Source organism: Plectropomus leopardus, chromosome 17, assembly GCF_026936395.1.
Source record: "Plectropomus leopardus strain MGB_pleo_1.0 chromosome 17, ASM2693639v1, whole genome shotgun sequence".
Classification (NCBI taxonomy): Eukaryota; Metazoa; Chordata; class Actinopteri; order Perciformes; family Serranidae; genus Plectropomus; species Plectropomus leopardus.
The window spans coordinates 11658167-11679090 of NC_142192.1; the positions used below are offsets into that span (position 1 = coordinate 11658167).

At 41.2% G+C, this 20924-nt stretch overlaps 2 protein-coding genes across 4 annotated transcripts in view; both read left to right on the forward strand.

Moving 5' to 3' along the window:
- The first annotated feature begins 3922 nt into the window (after positions 1-3922).
- On the forward strand, positions 3923-6107 carry LOC121958289 (receptor-transporting protein 3-like). Its single transcript, XM_042507179.2, has 3 exons — positions 3923-4052; positions 4249-4420; positions 4989-6107. The coding sequence occupies exons 1-3, from the start codon at positions 4037-4039 to the stop codon at positions 5326-5328; spliced, it is 528 nt and encodes a 175-aa protein (XP_042363113.1). The 5' UTR covers positions 3923-4036; the 3' UTR covers positions 5329-6107.
- Positions 6108-6443: 336 nt separating this feature from the next.
- Positions 6444-20924, forward strand: part of LOC121957506 (ankyrin repeat and IBR domain-containing protein 1-like) — a 28921-nt gene continuing 14440 nt past the window's right edge. For all 3 annotated transcript variants that reach the window (XM_042506110.2, XM_088090895.1, XM_042506112.2), the window contains exons 1-5: positions 6444-6641; positions 11680-12016; positions 18299-18470; positions 18668-18799; positions 19467-19658. In XM_042506110.2, the coding sequence (XP_042362044.1) occupies positions 11829-12016; positions 18299-18470; positions 18668-18799; positions 19467-19658 (684 nt within the window). In that variant the 5' untranslated portion in view covers positions 6444-6641; positions 11680-11828. The remainder of the gene's footprint in view (positions 6642-11679; positions 12017-18298; positions 18471-18667; positions 18800-19466; positions 19659-20924) is intronic.

A 20924-nucleotide genomic window follows, 5' to 3' on the forward strand; every position in this document is an offset into this window, starting at 1 on the left:
AACTGAGATCTTAGTGTATAAGATGTTACACATGGTATCACCTTCCTTTTCCAGAGAGTAATTACCAAGGATGCAGATTTTGGTTTTTTTGGGGAAATGGGAGTCCTCTGCCAGGAAATTTTTAGCATCAAACAATTTATATTCTGCATGCTGTTGATTTTTTTATGCACCAATTCATGCCTTTTCTGCATCAATTTATGTGTAAATCTCTCTGATATTGTCAAAATAAAAATTCTCTGCTACTCTTGTATTTCTTTTTGGGACCTTAAGGCATGCTAAGGAAGCCAGTAAATCCCTCGACACCAATCTGAAAATGCCAAAATTAACCGCAGCAATAAATATGTTTATAGCCTCATAGAAAACACAGTTTTGGTCTCTTTAGCTAATTCCAGCATTCGACTTTCTCGCTCGTTGTACTACATAAGTTCTGAGTATCAAAAAATGCTGCCGCCCAGTTTGTCTTATACAGACGCTAAAGAGTGCCTAGTACCTTGGCAACTAAAGCCCAGGGACACCGACCAAGCGTCGATATTTGACTAGTTGTGAGTGAGACGGGGAAATCTACACCTTTGCTTTGGTTTCAAAGTAAGATAACAGAAGGGAGATAGAAGCACAATAATGCTGCAGAAGGCTGAGAAGCTCAGTGGAGTGGGAGTCACTCAGCACCAACAGTTGCACTGTACTGTAGGTTGAAACACACTTTTATCTCAGAATTTACTTCAGTACTTCAGAACAGTAACACAAGAGGTTACTCTGAGTCTGCTCCTGTCTTGTCTCACTTTACTTCCCCTCCTGCATCTCTATGGCCCTGTGAGCTATCCCAGCATGCTTTTCTCACGCTGTAATGTCACACCTGAGTATAAGGTGACTCTCTGGAGCCTGGGGCTCTGAGGTCATCTTTACACCACTGTGCCGGGAGGAAAGCTTCACACTCATCTACTTCAACACAGTACAGTATATGGGTTCTCTGTGTGTGTGTGCGTGTGTGTGTGTGTGTGAGAGAGAGAGAGAGAGAAAGGGGTGGGCTGCAGTGTTTTGTGTATATGGACTCTCATGCCAATGAGACCCATACCTTCCCTTTACCACCCACCATATAATGATGTCCCACCTTTAGTCATGCGCAGGTGCTTTTTCCCCCACAGAACGAGATCCTGCAAAATTGTTCTCAAGAAAGTGAAACATGATCCCCAAAAAGTAAAATGCAATACTGTGTGTGTGTAACTATAAGGCCTGATTACATAATTGTCATTAAGTTGTTACAAGAGATAATACACAAATAATCTCTTATACAGGTTTATCAGGCTCATTTGGCAAACTGCAATTAAAAGTATTTGTGAGTGTTTTATCAAGTGTGTGTGTGTGTGGGTGTGTGTGTGTGTGTGTGTGTGTGTGTGTGTGTGCACGCATGCTTCCGGCTTTGACCAGAGCTTGAGACCTTGTCAGGAGACTTTGACAACCATTGCAATCAGATTTTAGTACTGGGTGGGGCATCACTGTGAACCACAAACAACTCAAGTAGAAGGAAAGTCCCAACAGTGTGTGCGAGGTTTTTCATAAAAAGTAGAGAGAGAACTGACAGCATCACCACATACCTGTGACAGGTGTTGTCATTCTGATGCTATAATTACCACTGTCCTGATGGTAATGATTATTCAGGAAGCATCATGCATAGCTTCACTGGCAGAACAAACACTGAGTAAACAAGGGTCTGAATTATCAAACCAGCTTGACACCATCATGCTGATGCTACAGCATCCACTCCAAGACTTGTGTGGATTATTGATACTACCTTTACTACCACTAATTAATAACAATTAGCTTGAAAAGGCTAAAAATGTTGCATTAGCATGAGAGCGAACATGCAGACTATGTTATGCAGACATTCAATAAAAGCTACTGATCAAAATATTTGAATAAGAAATCCAGAAAAATGAACATGTTTTTTTTTTTGTCTTTAACCTTTCAAATTAATCTTTATTTTTAATGTTACCAGACATGATAGCAGTGCACAGGGACCTCAGGGAGCACTCTTGGCTCTGACCAAAAGTTTATATGTCAATAATGTGGTTGAGCTTGAAACCATGCAAGCTTTTATAGTAATTAATGATGACCTAAAAACAGGATTAGGTGTTATAAGCACTTTGGAGTCACAGCAACAGTTTTGCCCATGCTTGAAGCAAAAAGGTGACCCAGATAAATGTTTGCACTAACAACATGGGCTTTGAATTTCTATGAATGTCACATGTGGGCCAAAAGAAGTGGGAAAGAGCTTAAAAAGGTGTAAACATGCAGCGACGCAATGATGGCAACAGTCACCAAACAGAACAGGCTGACAGAGCTGTTAAAACTCAACTGGTTTTAGACAAATGCTATCTCAGTGCAATTAAGATCAGGATAGATCTGAAGAAGTTTTTAAAATATGTTTATAGGTGTTTATTGTGATGTAACTCATAGTTAAATATGTTTTGGAGGTATAGACAGACAAACAGTGTACAGTATTTTAAACATTAACTTGACTGTTGTGTTGATTCTCTTCTAGCTGGGAAACTGGTTCAGCAACAAGTGTTTTAATAGTAATGACACCAACCTACATATAATAATATTTTTTCTTAAATGGCAGAATTGGTCTAAATTAAATTTGTGGATAAATGAAAGAAATCACATTTAATCAGGTCATCAGGATGAACATAATGCTACATATTTCAGGACCCGGGTATATTCACTATTTATATTACAGTGGAAAGCTGTTCCAGTTTACCTACTTCTGAGGAACAGGGCAGTGGCTTGTGGGAAAGCCCAGGACTCCAAAAATATACTTTGTTTCCACTGCGCACCAAAATGTGCCACCCTCATCTTCAAATGCACTGCAATTAGGTTCACTTCAGCATGTGGTCTATGTGTAAAAACAAAAACAACTGTCTTATACTGCCCCCTACTGAAGTGAACCCAAGATTGTTAGATGGGATTTGTTTTAACTTGCATCACCCTTGCAATGATATCCTACAAGGTTCAACAATGCCGTTCTTTTTTTTTTTTTCATCCTCTGAGATGATGACTGTCTTTTATAGAGGTTTTATTGAATCAGAGTTAATGTTTTGTATTGTTGTTTGGCATGGGAACTTGACTTTGGCCAACATAAACAGGCTTTGATAGCTGGTATTAAAGTGGTTAGTAAGATTTCATGGCTAAATATGAGACCTTTGCACCTTACCTGTTTGGTACAAGCTGTGTTTTGATGCTTTTTAATGCACTCTGGCACCTCATTTATCCCCAAAACATTTTTCCCCTTTCCAGAATAATAATATGAGTTTTACCTTTAAAGAAATGAGTATTTATTAGTACTGAGTAAAAACAGAATACTAGACAGCTGCTATCATTAAGATGTCTTGACCAGAGTTGGAAAAACTAAGTACAATTTTATTTATTATTAGATACAGAGCTTTTTATTATTATTAGGCCTATGATTGTTTTTAAAACATAAATATAGCCTACATATTTAGATTCTGGGTGATTCATTAAACATTATGGGTTTAAGCCTCAGATACCAAGTCCTACAATGCCACTGCCAAGCAAAATAATGTCTCCTTTGTCAATATTGCAAATGAAAGACAAAATACATCAATTTATACAACAAAGATGGATACACCAATCTCATTAGCAAAGAAGCATGAGGAAAGTTGGAATTGTATCTTGGGGAAAAGATGAAATGTGTTGATATGTGCTAAAAAAAAAATAAATAAATAAAGTAGCTGAAAAATGAGATAAAGTTGAGACAATTGTAACTTAATTTAAAACTGAACAATTTCATAACAAAAAACGAAAACTTACACGTGTAGTGACTTACTAGGCTGTGACATACTGTTGCGTCGTCCCTACATCATACAGATGGAAAACGAAACTAAATTGTTAAGTTTCGTTTTCTTGACTATCAGCTGCTGGCGAGTAAATAAATACAGACTCTCTGCAGAGCCACGCTCACAAGTCAGGCATCGTTTCATCTCCCAGGAGCTCATCAAAATTCTCGTCACCTAACAAGATGGTAAAACCTACAGGTAACACATCATGTTTTTGTGCAATAGGTTAATATAATGTTTAATGTGGTGCCGCTATGCAATATTTGATTAAAAAAAAGATTCAAAATCCCGAAAGAAAGGTGCGAGCCTCTTTTCGAAATTTATTTTCCAGTGTAATGACACAGCAATATTTTACTGTCTGTAAAGCTTTTTTTGTAATTTTTTACTGGTGCAGATTGGATTCCTTCTTTGTGGGTTGAGACATTTGAAGAATTGCAAGACGATGACAATGAGCTGGACTATGGAGACGAGTGGACTCTCAACTTTAACTACACTTTGACGGACAAACTCACCACGGAACAGAGAAGGAGAGGCTGGAGGGTCTTCTGCTACCATGCCCATGGACAGTATGTGTCAGTCTGTATTTTAAAGTACAAAGATGTATAACTTTAAGAAGAATACAAATCTACTGTACTATGAAAATTGTCCGATTTTCTAACACGGATGGTTGCCTGAGTACAGGAGGTTGTCTTGTTGTTATCTCTCAGACTGCTCAAACCCGTTGCCATACTAGGTCATATGATCAAATGATTGTGTTAAGGACTATGCTGTGCAGTATTAAAACAATGTAATTTTGTGGGAAAATCTGGTACTGCACCCTGAGGGAAAACTGCACAGGTAACCCAGTTCTGTGGTGACTCAGTGCACTCATAGAAGGATGACTGAACAGGTCCACCAGGCACAGCCCCAGGAGCCCATATTGTAAGGAAATGTGCACGATCAGCATTCACACCCGGGTCAAATGACTCTGTGGTAGATAGGGGGTTGTATATATCGTCCAGGATATGATTTAACCATCAAAAGTTATTGGAAGATTGGTCCTTTTCAGTTTAAATTATAGTTTAACTTAAAATCATCCATAATTAACAGGAAAAAACTGAGAATACCTGATTGTTATTTATTGTATTTTTACAGTTTCAAGTGTACATCCTGCAAGAAGATCTGGCCTTCAGCACAGGTGACGGTGTTGTTCCATTACCGGTTGCGAGGTGGGCGGGGGACGGTGATCATGCGGCCCTTTGGACAGGCCTGTCGCAGTTGCCAGAACAATACGTTTTACCTTCCTGGTTTTTATAAGGAAGAGGTGGAAAAAGCCCTGCTCAGGCTGTGTGCCAAAATCCGCAAAAATTGCTACAGAGATGAGGACGTCGATGATGATGGTGGCTCAGTATCCCCCAAGGTGTGGACCAAACCGCATGAGAAGACCCTGTGTGAGGCCTGCAGAATGGGCATCTGCTGTCAGGATGATGAATAAAAGTGTGTGTGTGTGTGTGTGTGTGTTCGTGTGTGTTCGTGTGTGTGTGTGTGTGTGTGTGGGTGTGTGTGTGTGTGTGTGTGTGTGTGTGTGTGTGTGTGTGTGTGTTCGTGTGTGTGTTTGTGTGTGTGTGTGTGTGTGTGTGTGTGTGAGAGAGAGATAGAGATAGAGATGCAGAGACAGTTGACTAATAGGCTTGCAAACTGCAAGGGGTCTCCTTTTCCTAAAGTGTGAACTTTATTTTTTTTTTATAGCCTAAACGTTAATGTCCTGCTCTTATACTTTTACAATCAGGACCAATGTTGAAATTGTTCCAGTGTAAATTTGTAAAGAAAATTTGTAAAGAAAAAAATATATGTCTTGTTGTTAGTAATTAGTAATTAAGTCTGGCCATATGTTGTTTTTGTGGTACTGGTTATTTCATAGATCTATCATTTGAGTAGGATGAGTAGTAGAATACAACTACTTCCATTTTATACTACATTTAAATGTACTTGTCTACAGTTCAGATGCAAAATTGTATTTTTCAATCCATAACATTTTTTTGATAGTTGTAGTAACGACTTTTCAGATAAAGATTCTTCATGCAAACCAAATGATCAGCTAATTAAACACGGATATGATGATATAATGATATAATACAGTGGTTCCTCAACTTGGGGTCAGAACCTCTCAAGGGGTTGCTGGATGGGTCACATGACGAAAAGGTTAGTTGTAAGTTATTGCTGGGTGGCCCATTTTGTATTTCACAATAACAATAAAGTGATTCACACTCGGAATTTTTTATTTTTATTTTGTTGCACTGACACACACCATGTATCTCTGTATCTATATGTATCTCTCTCTGTCTGACTCTCTCTCTCTCTCTCTCTCTCTATATATATATATATATATATATATATATATATATATATATATATATATATATATATATATATTCATTTAAAATGTACCTGTTATAGCAGTTTAGTTAAATACACTGTTATAAAAAGACAAAAAGGCTACAATAAGAAAACAGTACACTAAATGAACCAAGACAACCGACCAATCAGGTGAGAGCTCTACGTATGACAGTTGGTCCCGAGCATGCGCAGTGGTCTTTTCTCTTTGGCAGCCACAACAACATACTGAAGGATCCAGTCAGTCTCGCCCTCCGCTCTCAGCAGTAGCATCATCGTCCCCGCCGGGTCCGGTGGCAGAGAGGATGGTTCAGCGGAAAAGCAGCCGGGGATGCGAATGACAGTGATAAGATAATGGCCCTCAATTTACGCAAGTTCCCGAATGTGCGACTGGAGATCAAGTGAAACGACCGTGTAAGTAAAACGGCGGAGATTTGATGTTGTCCTGCTGTAACGGGAGGTAGTTGAGGCTAACAAGGCGCGCTAACCTGACAGAGACGGTTTGCTAGCTTCGGTAACGGCAGCAAGGTAGGCTGCTTTGGGTGTTAACGTTTTCCCACGGCGCCGCCACAGCCGTGGGAAAACGTTAACACCCAAGGTAAAGCGTTTTAACGGCAGTGTTTCGGACAACCTACACCTAACGCTCGCTTTCCTGTTGTGTTAGTAATTCACACGGGCTGTCAGTGTGTTGAACAAAGGAGCTTTAACCGAGGGGCCGCATGGACAGAAACATGCAGAGAGAAGTCGGCTGCTGTTTGTTTTGTGCTCCATTTCATGCTGACACACTTCTTCAGGGATAACCACACGAGGTCTGACCTGAATATGTAGCTGACTGACGGCGACCCAGCTAATTTTGGTAAATGCCGAAGTGCTATTGAAGTAACTTACGCTGTATCTCACCATGCAGCCTCCGCCTGACTTTAGCTCCCCCCATAGAAGTTTGATGTCTCTTTTGACAACCTGGTTTTGTCAGTTTATACAGGAGCATGATCCACCCACACTTTGACTCAGGTGGTTGGCTTGATGTGTATCAGATTACTGGAAGTTTTGATAACTGTGAAGGCACCACAGTGGGTGGTATTTGTTTTGAAGGCATGTAATAGTGAAAGTAACAGTGGTATAACTTTAGATTTGACTATTAAGGGGATAGTATAGGTAACCTATCCATAGTCAGTTTATTAACCCACTGAAATCTGAGTCAACATGAGTTTTCTTGTGTAAATGCCTTTCACAAGCAGAAAAAAAGAGAAAGAAAAAGAGAGAATCATATACATATATATTGTTGCTTTTATTATACTTATACTATATACTATACTTATACTTTTACACTTTTTTTTTCTTGTGTCTGTTCTTTTACGTTTCGTTTTTTGTTGCCAGTGTCAGTCCAAAAACGTATTTCTTGCTCATTTTTGGGTCATTTTTTGTGTTGCTCTTCACCTTCTTTCCATGTATCTGAAAGAAATCAAGCCAATTTGCTCAGGTTTTAAAGGGTTAAATACGATACAAGTCAGTTGGAATGCTCCCAGTTTGGAGAAGCAGGCTGGAGTCAGACACACAGATGCTAAGCAATGTACTGCCGTGGATGTGTTTAGCAATAAAACAACATTTTAGCCTCCTAAAAAAAGTTCCACCTAAAAAAATAATATCACTTTAAATAACTACTATATCAAGTGTATTTCAACTGCTCTACCCTGCCATCAGACAGTCTGTTCCCTTAACGGCTTCACTTCCCAATTTTTGCTCTCATCACGTCCACCAGACTCCATTGAGAAAAACAGTAATTTAAGATTGCTGAACACAGGAGCTGCTGGTCTAGTGCAGCCCTCAAACTGTATTTTGTTTGTATTATTGTGTGACTTTGGTGAATCAGAATTTATCCTTTTTAACACCAAAAAAATACCTGTTTGAGGCAGCAGTAAACCAGCAGCTCCTGTTTTCAGCAATGTTAAATCATTGTTTTTTTCAATGGAATATAGCTTGGAAGTGAGCGATATAACGGCTTCATTTTCTCAGTGGAAATCACTGTGTCATAAAGCAAAGAGGATTGCTTAGCAATCATGATGGACTCCAGCCTTCTCCAAACTGGGGGTGTGACCAACATCTAGTCTGTGTACTAAACTGTTTATGGAAAACGTCCCTCATACAATCCTTCTTCAGAAAATCTGAATTATCCCTTAAAGGTGCTTGCAGGTAGGACTAAAATGTTATATGTACTTCAGTAAAGTCTCGTTAATCATAGCTGCAGCTTATCATATTTGGACTGTGAAAACTTGTTATAGATCAGAGCTCGACATCAGTACAAAAGTGTTATCTTGTTATGACGTACAGCACCCCTTGCAGGACTGCAATTAATGGTTGTTTTTGTCAGATCTGAAAAGATCATTCAATTTCTTGATTGTCAGAAAATTAATCGGCAACTATTTTTCAGAATGACTCAATCATAAAGCAGTTTATCAAGCTGCCAAACACTCTCAGTTTCCATTTTCTAAAAAGTGAGATTTGCTGCTTTATTTGTTTTATATTACTGTAATGAATATCTGAATTTCTTGAAGTTTTTCACCATTTTCTGACATTGTATTGACCAAACAATTAAGCATTTACAAGTATTTTAGAAGATTTCTTACAATGAAAACCAGTGGATATTTACAGTGGTAATCTGACTAAATCTATTTTCCTTATATATATATAGCCTAATATATGGTTTAAAATTTCAGAAACACAATTCCCTAGAGCCCAGGGTGTAGTATTCAAATTTCTTATTTTCTTTGACCTGCAGGATAAAACCTAAAGATTGTCAATTTAAAAAGTTCTAAAAAGAAAAGCAGCAAATCTTCACACCAGAAAACTTTGAAGTTTTTGCTTGAAAAATGATTTAAGAGTTGCAGATTGGTTTTCTGTCAAATTATTTATTGACTAATCATTTAACCTCTAACCCCTTGTGTATATTTATATGAAAATCACACCCAAAACGTCATCCTAAAATGTGGTAATGCTTGTAAATCAGTGTGTTGCTTCATTTAGTCTAACTGTGTAAATTACTGGCTGGGTTTTCGAGAAACCAGGAGTGTCATGACTCGAGTTCTTGTCAGCAGGAATCACCAGACAAAGATTTCCAGACAACATTCATGTGTGTTGGGATTCTTGAGTCATTAAGTCACAATTATCACATTACCTAAAATGGGGAAAATTACATGGACTAGAGGCCTGGTCTGTGTGTCTTGTGGTAAAAGTGTAAGTTAAAATTTTTCAAACACAATTCATGAACATACCTTTGTTCCTGGCTGAACTTACGGCTAACCGTGTGAGTGTCCAGTTAACAGGGAGTTAAACACTCCCTCAGCCTCACTCCACCCGACCACAGAATGACGTGTAGACTTAAAGAGCTTTCGTAATAGTACATAATTGTACTGTCACTGCCAAGTGCAAACCTTGCGTTCGCTGGAATTCCAAAGTTCCTCCATGTGCGGACCTCCTGTCCTTATTTAGTATGAAAGACAGAGAGACTGGCGGAGATGCACAGGGGAGTGAAGTGAACTGGAAGTAAACCAGTGTGCACAAAACAGAGCCAAGCAGACAGACTGACCTATTAACTATAGTAACCCCTCCTCACCACTGCTATTACCCCTTCAGATACACACACACACACACACACACACACACACACACACACACACACACACACACACACACAGGGTTCCTGACATGCATCACAGGAGCAGAACTTAAAAGATGTTGGCTATTATTCGCCAGTGGTTGCAGCTTCTGCGCGGCCCGTATGCCTCCGTCTGTCAGTGTATGTTTTCCCTGTCTGTGTCCCTGTCTGTCACTGCATAGAAATGGGAGGCAGAGGAGGGGAGGCAGCCAGCCACGTTATTCAAATGTTCCAGAGCCCGGCCAGCCAGCGGCCAACTGTAGCCGGGCTAAAAGAGGCTCTTTGTGAGGGGCCAGACAGATGGCCATAGAATGAAGACAGTAATGATACCCTCAACTGCCCAATACGCACAGACACATGCGCTCACATACAGACTCCACTCATTACAGGATGTAATGGTGTGTGTGTTAAAGATGGGACAAACTGTGTGTGTTTGTCAGTGAGAAAGAAAAAACAAGTGGGGAAAACAAGGAAGGAAATGAAGCAGAACACACCGATAAAGATAGTGATTATGTTCAGGAAAGAGTGTCTGTTTCATCACACTGTTATTATGCCTGTATTGTGTTTTGTGTTTTTTTGTGATATTAAAAATTCTTGTCATGCCAGTAATTAGGAAGATTATTAAGATAACTTGGTAATCTGCAGGAGGTTTATAAACTGTTGCTAGGAGAGTAAACTCAGATGCAGTAGCCATAGCTGTGATTCTTGTGATTCTTGGTTAAACGCCTGAGAAAAGTAAAACTGGTTTTGGTCCAGCGTAGCAGCGTGGTTTAACACAAGCTCAGACTTAAATATCTCCACCAGCAGATAAACATGTAAACAGCTTAATGTATGCAAATTCCTCACAAACGCAAGCTAACTGGACTGGCAGTGGCCAGCTGTGGTAATATTGACTGTGCCTTTCATCAACTGACTAACAAATCGATGGCTTGGATATCATTAACCTTCCCCTCTCGCCTGCCCTCTTTATGATTATCACCCTGATTTTCTCTTTTCTTTCTTCTGTCCCTCCAGTTTCGCCTTTGTTTCCAGTAAGATAACATCTCTGTAGCAGCACATCGGCTAATCAATAGATCGACTGATTTATTGAGCTGCTTTCACTGTCCGTCAATTTCCACCTGTTTCCCTACTTCTTCACTTTTGGGGCTGCACCCGGCTCAGAATTATGCCAGTCGCATCAGATTTGGCTGTTCAATTTGACTGTTTGTTTCCACATCAAGTTTTAAAGTTTAATGGACTCTGTGGGACGTTCAGTGTGACAGCAGCATTCACGTCATATATAACCGCGAGACAAACTGTAAATGATCAAACAACATTTTTTGCTTACACTAGATATTAAACAGAAGCCAGATGTGCTGTATTAAATTGCTCTGAGCTATAAATTCACATCCTCTAGACAGAAGCTTTCCCCTCCCTCCTCCTCCGCGCTGCTCCCTGTGTGTCTGCACCTCCGTGGCTTCAAGAGTAGTGTGAAAGTCAAGACCTCTCACCCTGCAGCAAAATCTGGGGACCTCACTTGCGTCCTCGCAAGTGTTCTGTACAGCAGACTGACTTGCAAAAAAAAAAAGACTGCTCAACTCAAAGCTATCTCAGTCAACTGAGGGTCTCTTACTGATGATTCGAATCTTCGACTTTTAAGGGGCAGCTCTATTCACTTTCCGACTTGTGTCTCGCAGTTTTTCTCTCCTTTTTCCTAACTTCACCGGGCCTTTTTTCCACATTCATTCTTTCCTCTCCTCATGTCCCTCTTTCCACCACCCTTTTCCCAGAATAAATCTTCTACTCTCCTTTTTTTTACAGGGAAGGAAAACACTGAACCATGTTGCTCTAAGGTGTGACCTGTGGTGAACAGGGGAGGAGGAAGAGGAGGAGGGAGGTGCAGGCAGGCAGGCAGGCAGACGGGCATCTGCCACAGCTCCCTTTAGGCAGCCCTTTGCAAGCTTGAAGCCATGGGCAACACAGCCACCAAGTTCCGCAAGGCCCTGGTGGGTGGTGACGAGGCCCTGGCCTGGCAGCTGTATGAGGGCAACCCTCAGTTCAGGGATGGCCTGGACCCGAATGCTTCGTACGGAGAGCAGTACCAGCACAACACGGCCCTGCACTATGTCTGCCGCCACGCCATGACACGTCTGCTCAGGTAAAAAAAAAAAAGAAAATCAACTTGTTTCTTGGTCTGGATTTGGTTAAGAATGTCAGAATGTCATCTTTGAGGCCTTGGCTTGTTATGTTGTTATACAGTACAGTTAAAAATACAGTTTTCGCAAGTGAGTCATATAAAACTGCATGACAGTTAGCAGGATGTCAGCTTTAATCGATTTCTGAGAGTCACCACTTTCATAATTTTGTTTTTAAGGCAAGAAAGAGGACTTTTTATACAGAGGAGGGCCAGTCACATATACTGTCAAATTATGTTAATGATGTTACAAGGTGAAAACGCTCAAAAGTCACGTTGACATATGCCAGACAGAGAAGAAGTGCATTAGCCGCGAGGAACACAATCAGACGCAATTAGAGCCACACTGACACTGATTAACAAAACAGCAAAATACAGCCTCAAAAAGGAGCAATTACTAGAATGAGCAACTGTGAGAGTCTCAACAAGAAGCAAACATGAAAGAGGCACTCTGCTAATTTTACACATGAAGTTCAATGTGCTCGTCATGAGGATGGCTACTCGGCTTGTGAAAACAGCTTTGTAATGGTCTTGTGTGGTTCTGGAGCAAGTTTTTTAAAGTCTGAGAAAATAATTTATAATGTCTTCAGGGTTGTCTCAAATAGTGCTTAAAGGCCCAGACAAACCAACCGACATCAAAGCACAAGTGGTGACTGTTGCTCCGCCTCACATCGCCTGCGTCATGGCCAAAGAGTTGCTCCTGAACAGACGGCAAAGACAACAGCCAACAGCTAACTAGCATGTCTGTGTGAGAAGAAATAATTCTCCATATAAGCAGGCCATGGTAGTCTGTATTCGTTATTCACTAGGCAAAGCTCAGGATTGACAGGGCGGATTCAAGACACTAGTTAGTCAGTAAAAACCTTTACACCACAACCTAGTGTTAAAATAGCAAATGATACTAAGTATATGCAACCAAACAAAAACACAAACATTCATGAACCGTTTCCGCTTAAAAGCTCAATGGCTAAAAAAAAAAAAAAAACTTACCTCACGTAACATGTTTGTTTCAGTCTCATGCCCTCTTGACGTAAGTTGTTTGTCGCTTTCCTCACTTTTTCTTCTTGTGATCTGAGCCGAACTGCCACTCAGAGTGATTGCTTTCACCAACAAAATTGGCCACCGAAGATATTACCAACGATGTGGTTGGGCGGTTGCAGAGTGTCTATGACCCCAGTCTTTGTGGTGTGGCCCTCAACTCTGGCCCCTGCCTTTTTTTTTCTTTCAGCTGAGGTTGAACTGGCGTAACTCGTTGGTAAACGAAATCATTCAGATTGGCAGTTCAGCTTAGTGCACAAGAAGAGAAATGAAATAATGAATGTAAGCAAAGGGTTTAAGTCAAGAGGGAGTGAAAGATTATTTTTAAGATTATTTCTCTTTTGCCATTGAGCTCTTTAGCAGAAATGTGCCCAGATGGTTTGTGTTTTTTCAGTGGCGTACGGTGAATATGCTTTGTTCTTTCAACATTGAGTTTTGTTGTCGACATACTAACTGGCTAACTAGCGTCATGTCGATCTTCTGGTTTCCCTGTTTGAATGACCATTACTGACCACTCCTGCTGTAATGGAGTTATTTCTTATCACACAGGCGCAGTATGTACATGTTGTAGTCTTTGCAGTGTTTGGCTGAGACACAGGCGTCATGAGAGGACGCAACAGTTGTCTTTTGTAGCTGCTAGTTCTTTGATGTCTGTTTGGTGTATCTGGGCCTGTACGCACAAAAAAAAAAGCAAGAGACACTCTGCGATGTCCTGACACTGACCAACAACTGACTGTTGGCTTGGTGTGTCAGGGCCCTTAAAGTTAGAGTATATATCAGTAAGCATTTGTTATAAACTTGTGACCAAGAATGTGATAGCCATTTAGATAAAACACTTTTGTGTTGCGTTGGTGCTTGGACTAAAAGGCAGGATGTCTCTGCTTCTGCTGTGTAGATTCTAAATCGCTGCACTGACGCTTTAAGAGTGTGAACAGATTTACTGCATGGTTGAAAAGAGTTTCACTGCATGCATACTGGTGTGAAGCAGGTGCACACACACACACACACACACACACACACACACACACACACACACACACACACACGTCCTTGGATACTGTTGTCTGTCATAAGAGAAACAATAAAGGGGAGTCACTGAGTCTAACACAACATAAAAGAAAGGGGTCAAACAAAAAAAAAAAAAACAAGACACCAGTTCGTCTTTTTACCCCCTGCAGGGATAATCAGGCTGCTGGCCATGACCACGACAGCTGATTCAGTGACTCAATAGCCGTCCTCACCTCCTCCTCCTCCTCCTCCTCCTCCTCCTCCTCCTCCTCCTTCTTCTCACACTCTTCCTCTCTCTTGCCCTTTCTTTCCGTGATTACAGGGGGGGGTCAGAGGAAGCTGTTTGAAAAGGCCAGTCAATTATCTGTGCATCTGCATGTGTGCACAAGTGTGTGTGTGTGTGTGTGTGTGTGTGTTTTGAGGAGGGGGAAACTGTGACTCCACAACTGCTTAATGTGTCCGAGTCTCTGAATATAACGCAGTGAATCAATTGGTGTGCTATTTGTGTCCCTTCCTACTAACCTATAATGGGCCATAGAGGCGTGCTGAACGCAGCGCTCTGCTCCTGATAAGTATCAGAGGAAATGCTTCTTTGTTCCAACCGCTCGATTGGACGGAGGCAAGCGGATAGACGGCCGAGAAATCTCAGACAAAATAAACACTCACAGAGGACAAGCGTGGGCTGGAAGATGCAGAGACTGTTTTTCAGATTATTTTTAACATATGTCTGCTTCAAGTACATTCACTCTCTTCTTGCTTTCTCCGTGGGTCGGATTGGATAGTAATCCCATAAGATGGGCAAACTCGCAGCTCACAAGTAGACCAGTTACTGGAAAAAAGGGTGTAGTTCAGGAAGTGTAACCCTTCCTCCACAACAACGGAGACCATAGTCTCAGAAATATGTAAATAAAAACAGTGACTTGGTTAGTCATTGTTAACAATTCCAACTTCCTGTTGTTTGCAGAAAGACATAAAGCGGATGTATTTGTCAACATACAGCAACTTCCCTATTATCACATTCCTTGGTTGTCATACACTACAAAACATTTCAGTGTAAATGGTAATGTTTTAACTCTCCTGAACATCTTTGGTGCTCGACAATTGCAGTGAAATGTGATGTCCTGTAGCCTGTTGTTTCTACCAGATACCTGATATTAGGGCCATCCATCCTGAACACAAGGTTGTGTGTGTGTGTGTGTGTGTGTGTGTGTGTGTGTGTGTGTGTGTGTGTGAGTGAGTGCGTGTGCGTGTGTGTGGGTGTGTGTGTGTGTGTGTGTGTGTGTGTGTAGGGGTGGGGGGTGATGGGTTGTAGTTAAGAGGGGAATAATTAGTGATTATTGCTGTGTGGGTGAATTGGCAATGCACTGTCATTAGGGGGAGGCTTCAGGGGCTTGTGGCTGACAGGATAAGAAGGTCAAAAGTGGAAGAGCAGGACAGCAGTGGAAGAAAAGGCTAACAGGCTTTACAATACGGAAACACTAATTCAATAGTGGCTACAGCAGAGGGAGCACAGTGGGAGAGGTTTTACAACATTTTTTTCCCTATGTATTCAACCAGTGAAAATCCTATGACATCCTATTATTTTCTTCTTTTTATTGAACTTACAGTAATGAGAAGGTCTTTTCAGCTATTCATGTTATACCGCGGATGAAAAAGAAGCAGTTTTTCTTCTTTACAGTTTAACATGCAGCTACATTAGGATAATGCAGAAAAGAATGACAAATGGAAGAACAACCCTGGAGTGTTCCAGGGATGACGTTTTTCTGTAGGCTGACGTGGGAGTTAGTGCCGCCCTGGTTCCCTCGTAAAAAAGACTATGGGATTTTTCTATTGAATTTTAGATATTTGCAGAAAATAAGTTCTGTAGAACAAAAAAGTTTATGATACTCACATGTTTTGTTGTTTTAGAGAGATAATCTTCACAAATTAACATGACTTTTATAATTTCTTATGATCATTTGTTTGGTTTTTGACTTTATTAGACAGGACAGGTTAAGTACGAATGGGGGCAAAGCGCTACAAGTCAGAGTTAAATCAGCGGCTGCTGTGACAAGACACAGCACCTGCACATGGGGTTCCCACTCCACCAGGCGAGCCAACCGGCCTTTGATGATGAATGTAATCACCTGAAGTGAAAAGCTAATGTTAGGTTAGAAATTAAATACACAACATTTGCATTGCAGCCACTACAAGTGGGCGTCCATGCAACTGCCTTTTTAAAAATACAGAAAGGCTTCAAAATTCACAAATAGGGTATTTACTTACGTATTTTAAGTTACAGAACAAAACGTAAAAGTCTCTCAAGCTTGTCTTAACCACAGACCTTATTTCAGACGTCTAACCAAAAACCCATTTGAAAAAAAAAAACAAAAACAATGACTTTGAGATGAGGTAACCAGGAGTGATGCAATGTTAATTTATTTCTGGGTTTTAGGTTTTCATTCCAGGGACACTCCATGGAAAAGGAAATTGCAGAGAGGGAAAAAAACAAAGGTAGGATAGAAAAGGAAAGATGGAAGTGGAGACGCAGGAAGAAACTTGAAGAGGAAAAAACAGAATATAGGTGGAGCCAAATGAAAGAGTAGGAAGCTAATCAGTAAATGGAGGTTTTGACAGACAAAGAGCAGAGCAAAAGTATTTTCGAAAAAGAACTGCAACCACAGCCTGACTCTTGGTGCAACTTGCACATCCATCACCGTGTGCGTTTGTGTGTGTGTGCGCGTTAGTGTGTGTGCGCGTTAGTGTGTGTGCGCGTTTGTGTGTGTGTGCGCATTTGTGTGTGCGTTTGTGTGTGTGCGTGTGCAGCGGCCAGCCAGCATGTCCATTATCTCAGCGATGTTTAACAGAAACTGTCAATACTCTGCCATCTTTATGCTCCTCCCTCTCTCTACTGCTCTTCTTACCCACTAAGGCTCATCTCACAGTCCATCGAACTACCATAGCTCATGTCATCTCCACTCATCCCTCCATGTACTCCCCCCTCCACATCTGTCTCTCTCTAGTAGCTTCACTTTTTCTCTCCACCTTTCCCTTTCACCCTCTGATTTAAGATTTCATTCTGTTGCCCTCAGTCGGGCTGAAGTCAAACAAAGAAAAATCTACTGTATCTCTACCAGCTGTTTGACTAAAATAAATCTGCACATTATCTCTGCCACAGTGAACTTGATTAACTTTCTTGAGGCCAGCGTTTTTTTGTTTGTTTGTTTTTAACGCTTTTCAATTTGAGTGCTGCGCATACACCATGCTACAAACACTGTTAGTGTGACGAGGCGTTGAGCGATGCACATTTACTGTTTTCTTGTCACCAATAGTTGAAAAGTGTTCAACTTTGGTTTAGCACCATTGCTTTGGAGAAAATGCTCAGCTTGTCATTGTCGTTTTTTACCCAACTGTCCAATCATGGGGGAGATTGGGTGGGACAAATACCACAACGGCCAAACCGTCACATCTTGCGTGTACAAGAGCTGAACAACTGCTGGCCACATAGAGCGACGTGTCCGTCCTCTATCCTTATTTTAGGGTTTCCATGGTCGTGGAAAACCTTGAAAAGTTTTCAAATCCTATTTTCCAGGCATTCTGTTTCCATAACATTTTGTTGTGTGGAATCAAAATTGTTACAATATTATTTTCTGCTTTACATTTCTACTTTCATGTAGGCCTGCTAACTTGAATTATGTTTGAATAGAGTTAAACGCATTGCAAATGGGGCAAGAATTTTTTCTTTTTTCATTTTTGATAAGAAATTAATAAGAATAAGAAGAATAAGAAAATTTGTGGGAACCCTGCCATGTGCTTTAGTCTTCCCTATATCCAGAGCACCAGCCAGAGCAGGTTCTCTACCATGTGCTGACATACTTACATCCTCAGATATTTGGTATCATTGCAAGCAGACGCAACCAAAGCATCTTGGCTAAAGAAAACACTGCACACAGTGCTCTAATGCTCCCAGCTGGACATTTTCAGATGGAAAAAAACAAATGTTTTGCCAGACACACAGATTTATAGAAGCAACACCAGCGATTTTCTGACCAGTGCGAAAATTACATACATAACATATCTTCCAAACAATCGACAAACGAGCAGAAGATGTCAGACCTAGCCATCAGTTCTTGCCTCACCTCACTTCTGAACTCCTCTATTTCGTCCTGTAATCCTTCTCTGGTTTTATTTAATTGCTTCCTTCTTGCCTGCATCGTACAGGTCCTTTCTGTTCAGTAAAGAGGGGAACCCCAACAAGCGTAATGTGCACAACGAAACGTGCCTCCACGTGCTGTGCCAAGGCCCGCAGATCCTGCTGCTGCCAGAGGGAGCACTGTCGCCACGACTGGCCCGGCCCCAGAGGGACGAGCAGCGTCGCGCAGACTGCCTGCAGGTACGAAAACACAGACCGACATTCATGCTGGTGCGCAAAAAAAGTGTCTTGACAAAGCTGACATGCAAATTAATGGTGTGTGTGTGTGTGTGTGTGTGTGTGTGTGTGTGTGTGTGTGTGTGTGTGTGTGTGTGTGTGTGTGTGTGTGTGTGTGTGTGTGTGTGTGTGTGTGTGTGTGATGCGGGTTGCTCCGCCAGATGATCTTGAGCTGGACAGGGGCCAGGCTGGAGGGAGGCCAGTACGAGAAGGCCAATGTCAACGCCACCGACAATCACCACAGCACTTGTCTGCACTATGCTGCCGCTGCAGGCATGAAGAGCTGTGTGGAGGTGAGAGAAAGTGTGCAGACCACTGTTGAACTAGGAGGAGCTTTGTCTCTGTTTGGCAGATCTGTCTGTGCTCTGTGTGATTCGATTTTATAGCCAGTAGAATCTGTAGACAGCATTATGCCAGTCCTTGCATCGGGAGCATCTGCTTTATGTTTCATTACTGTCAGATCCAAGTAGTGCTTCCCTTGTTTTTTCAAGGTATTACAGCTTTTGAATTAGGAAGAAAATCCACTTCCTGAATTGAAAGAAAATTGAGCTCAACTCTGATATGGGCTGCCAGGGGAAAAGTAACCCAGATATTAGCATTTTAGGATAAAAAGTTTGAACACATCTCTTTTCATTCCCTTTCCTCTTTTATTCACCTCAATCTTTCTTCATTTCACTAAACTTCCTTGTGACTCTTGTGTTTATTCCCTTTCCTCTCATTATCGTTTTTCTCCCTCATCTCTCACACGTCGCTGTCTACTTCCCTTTCTCGTATTTCTTTTCTGTTCTATGCCATCACATCTTTCCTCCTGTTTTCTTTTTGTCTGCTCCACTTGCGCTTGCCTCTCGCTTCCTTTGTTCCCTTTTGTTGCAAGTTCCTTCAATTTCTTGTCCCTCTCCATTATACATTTCTCTTCTTTTTTTTCTCCCATTCCTTTTGTTCTCTCTTTCCTCCCTGTAGCTGCTAATCCAGAGTGAGGCGGACCTTTTTGTGGAGGATGAGGACAAGTTGACGCCATGTGACCACGCCGAGCGGCATCACCACACCGAGCTGGCCCTCAGCCTGGAGTCACAGATGGTTTTCTCCTCCTCTTCAGCTCAGCAGTCAAACACAGACGCACATGGTGAAACCAACCTGCTGCAGTACAAGGAGGTGAGACCTCAGTTACGAGATCTGGGGGTTTCCTGCTGGCTGGGCTGATAAACTGAAAATAAAACTGTTATTTTTATGCCTTTTAAGGTTGCAGATCTTAGTCAGTCAGTTTTGCCATTTTTAAACATTAATTTCACAAGGAATGTCCTTACAGTATCATGCCTGGGAAACCTTGAATCCTGGGCCTTCCTGTTGATGTAATTGCTATGATTTGCTGTGTGACATGGATGAATTTTTACATGGTAATTTAGATGATTATTAAAGAGCCTGCTTACACCTGGTATTAACATGCATTTTGATAATCTGCGCACAAATGTAAAGGAGACCACTGGTGTGCAGATTTAGTTGCCTACATCACTTAGGCTAGAGGGTCAAAGGCCCCCGTGCACAGTTACAATGTCCACACTCTATAGCATGCTCGCTATTCACATTAATAGTTGTTTTGTGACAGCCGGAGATATCGCTGTCATCAAAGTTTAACACATCCAACACGGTCATGCAACACTTTACTTTTAACTCATCGTTAAATGGTAATGTTATAAAGCATGCGCACAGTCGCTAAACAACTACCATGTCCTGTATTGATGACGTAGTCCTTGTTGGGGACACATCAAGACATATGCATTTACACTACAAAAGCTATGTGCTCAAATGCATCTTAAAATACCTCTGCAGGTGTTTTGAGAGATTGGATCACAATATGTCTTGGTGGTTGTTTTTCACTTGTATTTGGCGCTGTCAACTTGTGATCGCATTACCCAAAAAACATGTTAATACCAGACAAAAACATACATACTAATAACGTAATCATACTAATAAGGGTTTGATGTCACTTTGTCACACCAACTCACATCCATGACGGACTTATTTGAGTCGTTCCCAGGGTTTCCCACACATATATTTGTTTGTGGCCGCTGGCACATGATTGAAAACTTTTATGGTCATGGAAGTTATCCTTAATATTTATGAAAAGTCTGTTTTATCAGTCTGTGTTTGCAGAGGGAAATGTGATACAGACACACTAAAAAATGTCTTTTTGTCCTTTTTACACTGGTTTTTATTATAGTAATATAAGTATGTATGTGCACACACCTCGCCCTGTGTTTCTCAGGCTCCTTGTTAGACAGAGGGCACCAGTGCAGTCTTACAGCAGGGGCTGCTGCCAACTGATAGCAGTTTGATCTCCTTTCCTGCAGCCAAATCTATGCTAATACTTAATCTCTCTTTCCCACCACTACCAACCCCCAACCCCTGCTGCCCCACATC